This window comes from Marmota marmota, unplaced genomic scaffold (assembly GCF_001458135.2).
Source record: "Marmota marmota marmota unplaced genomic scaffold, marMar, whole genome shotgun sequence".
Classification (NCBI taxonomy): domain Eukaryota; kingdom Metazoa; phylum Chordata; class Mammalia; order Rodentia; family Sciuridae; genus Marmota; species Marmota marmota.
Genome location: NW_025999871.1, coordinates 541,771 through 552,417, shown reverse-complemented (window position 1 = coordinate 552,417; position 10,647 = coordinate 541,771). Strand labels below are relative to the sequence as shown.

Genomic DNA, 10,647 nt, shown 5'->3' with positions numbered 1-10,647 from the left:
TTTTTTTTTTTTTTTTTTTTTTTTTTGGAAGAGAGCTGACCCCCGTAGAATAGATGCTGAGTCCCAAGACACTGTTAAGTAGCTACATGGTTCAAGTCTTCTTCAGGAAACTTACATGTCCTGTATAAGATGGGGATCTGTTCTGTGGAGAGTTTGTATTTGCTCCGCACTCCAATGAGCAGTGGGCTGCCTCTCCTGGAGGGAGAAGAAAGCATCAAGTTACCTATCACCCTGGACACCCCAGGCTAGGTGTCTTCTTTACATCTGAAGTAGGATTCCCAAATCTAGCCCTTTCTCTGGAGCAGAAATTGTGTACAGGTCCCTTAGAATGGATGCCTTGACCACAGGAACATGTTCTCATGATTTGGAGCAGGGATGAGCAGGTTAGCAAGTGGGTCCCAGCTTACTAACACAGCATCACCTACTTGCCCAATAGCTTGGTAACACATCCTACCCCCATCCTCACAGAACCTGGACTCCTCCAATTCACTGCATCTCCACATGTGCTAAGCCTGGGTGGGTTAGGTCATATCAGAGTGAACACTTGTGGCATGCAGGAGCACTTTGGTCCTCTAAGCAGGCTTCATTTGCTGCAAACGCTTGGAGTAGGAACCCTGGGTGACCATGATCTCCCTGTTTGTTTCTCCCTTTCTCCAAGCTCAATTGTTCTCTGGCTTTCATGGACACCCAAGGAGTGACTTTTGTGTATAGAGTTGGCTTCTATGGATTCAACCAACTGCAGATTGAAAATATTCAGAAAAAAACAAACAAACCTGCCTTTGTATTGAACCCATACAGACTTTTTTTGGTCATTATTTCCCAAACAAAACAGCATCACCACTATTTATAGAGTATTTACATTATGCTCAATGTTATAAGTAAACTAGAGATGATTTAAAGTATATGGGAGGATGTGGGTAGATTCTACACAAATACTATGTCATTTCATAGAAGGAACTTGAGTTTCTGAGAATTTTGTTATCTGTAGGGGGATTGGTTCTAGGGACCCAGTAGATACCAAGGGAAGATTTTACTTTACTTTGTGGGCTATTAAGGCAATTTTCAGGGTGGTTTTGGCTCTGTCTGAGTGATACCTCCTAGATGAAGTTTAGAATCATCAACTTATAAAAAGTATACTTCATTATAAAGGAGGACAGTGATTTTCACAAGGTAGAATCTTGGGGTAATTCCTATAGGTGACCAGGATGAAGGTCCCCTAACTCAGGTCTCCTTTCCCAGGGACCCTGTCTCAGCCACCAGTACCTGGCTCTCTGAATATCTCAGAAAGGAATTTTCAGTGAAGCACTTTATAATATTTCTTTCTGGATCAGAACTTGTATTGGGGAATGCATTTAAGGTATTCCATGATTTTAATGGCATCTTGCCTTCAAAACCTAATTCTTTGCCCATTCTTATAAATTGCAGCATGCAAATCAAATATACATTGGATATACAGAGAAATAACAGATATACAGAACACATTTGTAACTCACACATTCTAGACCTTTAATTCTGTCAGAACCCAGGCAGATAAAATTCCAATTTAGTGATCCCCCTTTTCCATGGGGGGTACATTCTAAGACCTCCAAGAGAATACCTGAGACGGTGGATAGTTTTGAATCTTATATATACAATATTTTCCCTATACATACATACTTATGATAAAGTTTAATTTGTAAGTTAGGCACAGTAAGAGACTAAAAACAACTAATAATAAAATAGAACAATTATAACAATTTAAAATTTATTTGATTTATATCTGGAATTTTCTACTGGATATTTTGGACACTGGGTGTTTACAGGTAACTCAAACTTTAGAAAACAAAACCTCAGGTAAGGGGGAATGACTATAGTTACTAAGGGATGTGTGCCTTTCTTCCCCTACATGTTAACTAATACATTAAGAAGAAGAAAACAATGTTTTAGTAAGCCCATTTGAGAGCTATCTCAAACATATTAATTCAATAATGTTATAAAATTTTATCTCAACCAATTCTTGCTAATGTATATCAATGATCTACTTGTTCATTAGCCTGAATCCAGTCCACATATGTCATCTGATCTGTTAACCTGATCTAATATTACTATTTCTTCAGCAATAATAGATCTTATTTTCTGGTAGTATTGATCTGTTTGGACCTCTCTTCTAACTTCTCAAGGTGGAGCACAGAGTTCACAGCTTGGAAAAAAGATACTGTGAGCACCTTGAATACTTCAGACAATCTTTTACTATGTCTAAAGCAAATCAGAGCCAAAGTTCTGGGTCCAGTGGGGACCTAGCTTAGATTGTCTTTCTAATATTGCCAGTGAGAAAATATGTGGTTATCTAATTTTCTTGGCAAATGGCTCCCCAAAATCTTATTGTTGTAGATTGAGCTCTATGATTTCTCAAGACTTCAAGACATAGAATTCTCCCAGGATATTCCAAAAATTGTCCTGGAGGTTACAGAGCCATCAGTCATAGGCAATTTAGAAAAATAAAGCTTTATTGTTTCCTCACACTGCCTTCTTCTACATTTATTTGAGATAGTAATATCAGATATAATCAAATTTTAAATAGAAGCTTCTAAATTTAATAAGAAGCAACTGGTATTTTATGATTCTATGATTTGAAGGAATTGTATTCCAAATGGTAAACAAGTCCCGGTCCTAGAAAAAAATAAAATGATGATAAATTCTTATCATTTTCTGCCTGGATACTAGGACAGTCTTTGAATGACAGCCTCACCCTCTCTGCCATGGTCTCTCAGGGACACAAGTACACTCTCAACGACTCCCCCATGACATCAGAACAAAATCCACAGCCTGTATGACATTGAGGCCCTTTAGAGTCAAGTCCTCTGTCCACAGCTTAATTCTCCACCAAAATGTAAGGGTTGAGTCTGTGTTACCTTGCTCCCTGCTGTTCCATGTGTGGCCCACAGCAGGTGTCAGTAAGCACACATTGAGACTGGAAGTCTCAGTGACCCCCTCTACCCTACCAGTATCCTGGCCAAAATGGGATACTCAAGTGCTACACTGTCTCTGGGCCTCTTGTCTTTTTCCATGCTGGTGCCTCTCCTGGGGAAGGGGGAAGATGCTCCTGCTGCCTGCCTTCCTCAGGATGACACCTGTTCACCTCAGGTCCCTGGTGCACAGGTACTTCTAATCCTAATAACAGAGCATCACTACCTTCTGCTTTTCTTTGTCTTTCTGCACAACTGTCTAATCCTTAAGGGCAGAGACCAGGTTGAAAGTCACCAAGTCCCCACAAACCAGCACATTGTAAGTGCTCAATAAGTATAGCTGAATGGTTGGATGGATGATCAATCTATCTGAATATATATATATATATATATANATATATATATATATATATATATATATATATATATATATATATATATAAAATATACATCATCTGTTTCTTTGAATCCAAGCAGCACTGGGAACTATGGGGAATGGTGACTATAATAGAGGTTCATGTGTACATGTGGGCTGAACCAGGCCCTCTGGGCTGATTCCTGAGATGCCCTTCCATGAAGGTGATGAGGCATGAACTCTGGACCTACAAGGACTTTTCAGTACTGGATACAAATCAATGTTTACTGTGATTCCTAGTTTCATGTTCATAATTTTGCAAGCTTTTATTTACATGGGGTCCCCCAAATGTATAGACCTCAAGTACCATAAAACCAGGTTCTGTCCCCTCCATACAGTTTTATTTTTATTTGAATTTGTTGTCAACTTCTAAAAATCTGGAAATTCCACCTAACAATCCAAATATCTGATTTCCCTTTCTAAAACCTTTGGAGCCCCGGTGCCACATGCCACAGAGACAGTGGGATGCAGTCTCTGGAGCTAAGACACAGTTAGCTGTCCATTAAGCCCTTCCAGTTTTCCAGAGGCCCTATCCCTCCATTATACCTCAAGATAAGTAATTTTATCTAATTTATTTATTTGTTATTGGAAATGTCAATGTGTTTTGCCTCACCTTGTAGCAACAGCTTCTCCTGGGTAGTGGATACTCTTGAAAACCAAAGCAAAAGCACCTTCCTGAAAACACATCAAAAAAGGATGAAGGGCAAATCACTCTTGCTAGTCAAGCTATTGCAGCCCATTGCCCCAGGCAAGTCCTCCCTTGGTCCCTCTTAGTATGTAGTCCTGGGGTCATTTGGAAGCTAAATGCAGAGACAGCTTGTGCAGGATAAGGTCATGAGAAAAAGTCAAAAGGAGAGTACTAGGCTGAAGTACCAAAGACTGGAACTTGTGAATTTCATGTGAGCAACATAAACCACACCTTCCTGCCAAGGCCCATAAAGAACCCCCATCAGGGCTGCCTCTTTGGGATAAGCTGAGGGAACTGGTGTAGTTAGAACCACAGGAAATAAGAACCGGGGCCAGGGTGCCCTGCACTGAGCCTCAGGATGGGATCCATTCAGGGAGAAGCTGTGATATTAAAGAGGCTATTCCAGGACTGCATTTAGAGCCTGGTTCAATTTTAAAAATTTTTTTGTTTATTTTTTTACACATTACTATAGAATTTATTGTACATATTTATACAATCATTATTTGCATTATAGTTCCCATATCTTATAGTTTTTTATTAATTCAAATTTTAGTTCCATCTCTTAATTGGGCAAGAACTTCAGCCACTGTGCCTCTCATTTTTCCTGATCTGAAACCAAGAAAAAAATAGTCCTATCTTTTATACCTTTGTGAATATAAACTAATGCATTGTAAGTGCTTAGAACAGTGCCTGGGCTCTATAGAATCCAAGAGAAGACTGTTGGCATTATTTCTAGGCTATGACTGTCATTTGCCCTCTGTGCTTCAACGTAATGAGTTTGTGCAAAGTCAGAACTAGAATCTAGCTCTTCTAACTCATTATTCTGTAAAGCTCTTTCTTAAATTTCTGATGCAAAATTCTCCCCTGCATTCTGACCCTCCTGTGGCAGTTTAACATGACCCTGGTAGACCTCAGTTATGTATAACCAGCTATAAATCCAAATTTCCACGTGAAATCCCCCAAATTTTGGAACCCTGGGCAGACCCAAGGCCCTGTGCAGCCAGCATGCTCTGTATAGTTTTCTGACTCAAACATCCAACCAGGGGACCCAAGGTCCATGTCCCCAGGCCTCAAAGGTCTTTAAAACTGCCCAAAATGAAGGGGTTTCAGGCAGACCCAAAGTGGCCTCACATTTTTCCTGCTGCTTTTGTCAACAATAAAGTACTAAACAGAAATCCAACTTTTTTTTTTTTTAAACCAAAAAGAGCCTTTTGTTACTTCAGGAAAGAAAAGCTACAGGTTTAATAGTGCCATTATGGGGAATGCATTTCTAAAATTTAAAATTACAAATAGAAAAGAAGGAATACTGTGCTGCAATAACAAATTGGTTGCTGTACATCCTCCATTTCTGTGGATTTTGCATTTGCAGATCCAACTAACTGCTAAAAAATGGTATTTTGTCATCACGTGTATTACTATATACTTAGGCCTATAATGGTTGCATATGTACTGAACATGCACAGACTTTTTTTTTGTCTTGTCATTATTTCATAAACTATACAATATAACAACTATTTACACAGTAATTACATTGTATTAGATATTACAAGTCATCTAAAGATGATTTAAAATATATAGGAGGATGTGTGTAGGTTATCAGGGACTTGGGCATGTGTGGATTTTGGTATCTGGGGGGTGGGTCCTGGGACAGCCTCCAATCCAGGATGTCCTGGATTCTGGTCCCTGCACATTATCTCCAGGCTGCCACTACATTGGAGGAGCTATTAGATGGCAGTGACACCTTGGAGGATTGGCTCTGGAATATCTGATCCTCTTCTTCTTCTCCTCCTACCATCCCACATGGGCTTGCATCTACTCTACCTCATCCTCCAAGGAGGGACTTCCCCTTGCACAATCCCCCAGAGTTTGATCTCTTTGTGGGGGACTTTGCTCTCTCAGTATAGTCCTTTGGGACATCACTGATTTCTCTTGCTCCCTCCCCTGGGCCATTCTCTTCAGCATGTAGAAGTAGATGTGTTCTGATATTTATCATAAAAACACAATCTTCTCCCACAACTGCAACCCTCTCCTGTCCCTGAGTCATTTGTTTGCACCCATCTATAATCAAACATCAGAAATCTGCATCTGTAGGCCCTATTTCTTCCTTTCTCCTTCCCTTCCTTCCTTCTCCATTTCATAAGTAAATGTGGGCATGTCTCCCCTGTGACCAAAAATTGCTTTACCAATCAGGAGGCCCAGACTACAATTCTAAGTCTCCACCATTGTTAAATCCATCTCATGTATGTAACTAACAGTGCACAAACTCAACTGAAAAGATGACAGCATGGAGATGCCAGGATCACATGTGCAATTGAGACTGTACATAGCCATCGACTCTAAAACCAGTCAGCAACTCTGAGGTGTTAACATGAAGCCAGGCACTTTCTATTTGGTGTTTACCACCCAAACGATAGAATTCCCAATTCTACAAGGATGTAACCTCTTATGTTCAGACACTCTAGATGACCCATCCTTCATCCTGAGTACTTTGTGTAAATTTGCCTAGTAAGTGCTTACAAAAATGAAGGTATAATTTTGACAGATGAAACTAACTCACCAACTGTTGAATGACTCTCTCAACCAGTGTTGAAAATGTAATGTCCTCAGTTTCTCTGTTGTCAAATATATACTTAATCAGTTTGGCGATGGTCTCGGTATCTGTTTCTGACTCAAACTCATAGCCTTTGCTTTCCTGGAATAGGAGGTTGGACATGGGGTGACAGATAATGGTCATTGCACAACTGGCCTGGACAACTCCCTCTAGCCCCTTATGATTTGACTTAAGTTGAGAACAAGGAAAACTGGAAAGAGACAAAAAATGTTTGCCAGAATCGCACAAACACCTCTGAGTCATCCTAGTATTCCCTGAGATCATCCCTCCTTAGGAGTTTGTCCTTGCTGTTAATCTAGACATTGCAAAATAACGGCAGTCGAAATGATAAAATATGTTGAGTCAAATCCACCCACATCCCAACTACCACCACAACCTTTTCACACTGGGGATCCTCACTGTCTTACTCCCCACCCTGCATTCCATTTGGTGTATGACTCAATGTGTTACATGGCACAACTATTTTAATAAAACCCCTAATCCTGGGGGTTTTTTTGTTTTTTGTTTTTTGTTTTTTGTTTTTTTGATTCTGTGAATCGACAGTGGTCCTTGAGATAAATTCTAAAGCCCTGGTATGTCCCCAAACAAGATTCTTGGCATGGTGGCTCAGCTGGGGCTGAGGTTCACACTTAATGTGGCTGAGAGTGGGTTTTACACAATCCATATAAGTTTTAGAGCTCAGCCACAATGTTTAATAAATCTACAGCATTTAATTAATTAATTTTTGTGGTGGTTCTAGAGATCAAACAGCTACATTCTCAGCCCCTAACTATGTTTTTAGAGGAAAACATACTGGTTAAAAATTTTCTGAGGGGAAGATGTTACATGGGGAATGTATCTTACCAGAAATTTTCTCAGATCTTTGTAATTTGTGATGATCCCATTATGGATGACAACAAATTCTGAAAGAAAGTTTAATGAAGGCAGAAGTGTTAATAAGAAGTGAAGTTCAAGTAAGATGCAAACTGTGTTCCTACAAAGATTTGTGTTAAGTAAACTTCTTTTTATTGTAATTAGAATTGATGTCTATGATAACTACAATTCAAACCTGAGGAAATGCACATTTATCTTTCAGTAGCAAGCATCCACCAACCTGCCCTCACGCACGCACAGAGCTCTTCCTTGTGGTCTACAATATTATCAAATAGGCTTTGCTATTTATGTCGATCGAGGGATGATTAACCCTTCATTACCCAGAAATGATTACAGGCATTCCCAACAGGATTTAGGCTCAAAGGTGTCACAAACTAACAGTTGGCAGGTGTGCTTTGTTTGATTCACATTGTATTGCAAAAATATTTGAGTTTAAAAAAAATTTTTTTGAGTTTTTGTTTTAAAATTTCTTAGGGAGAAAAAGCTGGAGGTTCTAGCATCCCTAGGCTCCCCCACATTCCTGTGTGGCCAAAGGCTTATCTCTTTAGCAGGTTTGCACCTTCTTCTACCTCTCTTTAGACCACCTGCATACCCTACTGCCTTTGAGCAGCTCCCTGCACAGGTGAGACCATCTGAAAAGCCCTGGGAGGGCTAGGGACGTGTCTGCCTCAGTCACCATTGTGTTGCTTCAATAAATAACCAATGAATGAGTAATTTGGAGGGAAAGTCTAAGGCCAGCCTGAGAGTTTTGGGGGACAAGTCCTAGATGATAGTCACTTTATTGCCTATAATCCAATGGGATGTGTTGGATGCCCCTTACATGTATTAACTGTTATTCAGGGACTCTTTGTATCTCCTATTCAAGTTTTTCTTCTGCTCAGGAGAGATTTCTTTATTTCCTCTTTTGAAACTTATTTAATTATTCTTTAGGTTCACCATAACTTACCCTTTTTAAAGAAAAACTATTGCTTATTTTTGTGAGGTCACACACACAAAGTGAGAGAACGTAAATGAGAAAAGCCTGTGATTCAAACATTATACAGTGTGTATATGTGTCGAAATATCACATGGTACACCATAAGTATAATTTTAATGTTTTTATGTATCAGTTTTAAAATAAATTTTAAAATTAAAGGAAAAAAAGAAAACACCAGTTTAAGCAGGTGTGATGGCCACAGATCATCTCTGCTATACAACTTTATGTAGTTTTTTACAATTTAACTTGCTCTGATCTTTTCTTGTGAACACAAGTTATCCCTATATTGGATCTCTATTAACTGACCATATCCCATTCTCTAGTTTATTTTTTATTTTTATAAAAATTGTGGTATTTTTTACATTATTTTCATAAGTGTCACTTTTTTTTTCATTTCAGTCTATTGTCTTAGCTTATTTGCACTCTAAAGCCCATGTTTTCTTTGCAAAAACTTTTTAATTTTATTTTTTGCAGTGCTGGGGTTTGAACTCAGGGCTTCATGCATGCTAGGCAAGCACTCTGCCACTGAGTTATGCACCCAGCCCTTCAAAAACTTATTTGTGTAATTTCCTCATGAGATGTAGTGGCTGGGTATAAGAATCCCACTGACAAATTATTAAATTCTACACATTATTAAATCTTTAAATATTGCTCTTGTTGTTCTCTTTTCAATTACTCATCCTGAGTCAGAGCAGGAGTTTCCAAGTTTGGGTGTGGGTGGGTTTCCTTGAAGCTTCTCTGCTTTGGGGACACAATAAGAATCATTGTGTGCACTGAAGTGAGGGTTTTCTGATGAGGTTTGCCTCATCACCTTAGGGTGGGCAGAAGGACATGACTGAAATTGCAATATTCCAGGGCACATGGTCTTAATAGTGTTTTGGTCTTGGTAGTGTTTTCTCAGTCCACACTGCTGCTCTAGGAACCAGCTTCAGTATCTAACTTGGGGTTTGGCCAGATCCATAGCACTATGAGGCTTGCTGTCCTCATCCTGGGTATAGGGTGCCTGTCCTGGTTGTGGGATGCCCTGTTGTTCAGGGTATGGACTGAATCCAGGGAAAAATCCCCACCAAAAAACCTCACTATGTGAAGACATGAGGGCACAGGTATATCCCCAGAAGCTCTGCTCTCCTTCCATTTTCTAGAAAAAGCCTTTGTTTTCAAATCAGGCTGGCAAACCCCTTCATAGTACTTTGGGGAGAAGATTTAGCATCCTGCACCTTGTGTTGAGGGTTGGGGTATTTGCCCTTCCTATCTGTGCTGCACACTGCCCTGGGGTGCCTCTGATCTGCCCTGGGTAAAGGACAGTGATCAGGAAGCTTTTGCTCTCTCCTTGGCCTGACTTTACAAGTAAGGCTTGTCAAGTGTGTAACTTAGCGCCTGCTAAGAAGCCTCCAACAACTGTTCTGATGTATTTGATCCTTACTCTCATATAAGGCTTGGCAAGATCCTGTACTATACCAGGGGATAGCTCAGGGTGGGGCCCCTGGCTGGCTCATTTTCTCTGATGAACATGCTCCCCCACCATGCTCAGGTGTAAGTCTTAGAGAGATTCTGATCTGAATAACTCCAAGTGAGCATCCTCTGGAAGGCCTAGATTATGTTTTAGATTCTTGCCTGTCATTGGAGGCCTGGGAGGAGTTAGGGATTAAACCTTCTCTCCATCTCATACCCACCCCCCCACTTATTGCAGGAGGCCCCAATGCCCTGGGAGCTGATCACAGAGCCCCTGAGAACTGCCACTGGGAGCTTCAAACCTGCCAATATATTCCCCATAATAGGAAGCTAGGATACGATTTAAGAGAATCATAGCATAGAGAATCATCCTGGGGGACATATGAGCTGGGGCTGGCATGAGGGGCACTTGGGAGAGCTGAAGAACCCAAAACCCACCAAAGGTTCTCATGTCCCTGTTCAGTGACCTTGACCCACTGCCAGTCAGCAGTACTTTGAGGTACTGTGAGCCCAAGTGTCCCGTATCATCCAGGTTTTCTGAGGGACCTCAACAGTTTGGACTTTTCTACACAACAAGTCTCCCAATTTTTAAAAACATGAAGAAAGCCAAATCAAAGGAACTTCTGAAAAGAGCTCTCAGGCTGCTAGTTGAAGCCCCTGCTTCTCCAAATCTTAAGAGCCCTGAAT

At 40.3% G+C, this 10,647-nt stretch overlaps 1 protein-coding gene across 1 annotated transcript in view; it reads right to left on the bottom strand.

Annotated features, from left to right (window-relative positions):
* Gfpt2 (glutamine-fructose-6-phosphate transaminase 2) overlaps positions 1 to 10,647 on the bottom strand; it is a 48,828-nt gene that overhangs the window by 17,562 nt on the left and 20,619 nt on the right. The window contains exons 5-8 of the mRNA XM_015506427.2: positions 7,503 to 7,561; positions 6,606 to 6,740; positions 3,974 to 4,035; positions 116 to 195 (exon numbers count right to left, since the gene is read on the bottom strand). Coding sequence (XP_015361913.1) covers positions 116 to 195; positions 3,974 to 4,035; positions 6,606 to 6,740; positions 7,503 to 7,561 — 336 coding nt within the window. The remainder of the gene's footprint in view (positions 1 to 115; positions 196 to 3,973; positions 4,036 to 6,605; positions 6,741 to 7,502; positions 7,562 to 10,647) is intronic.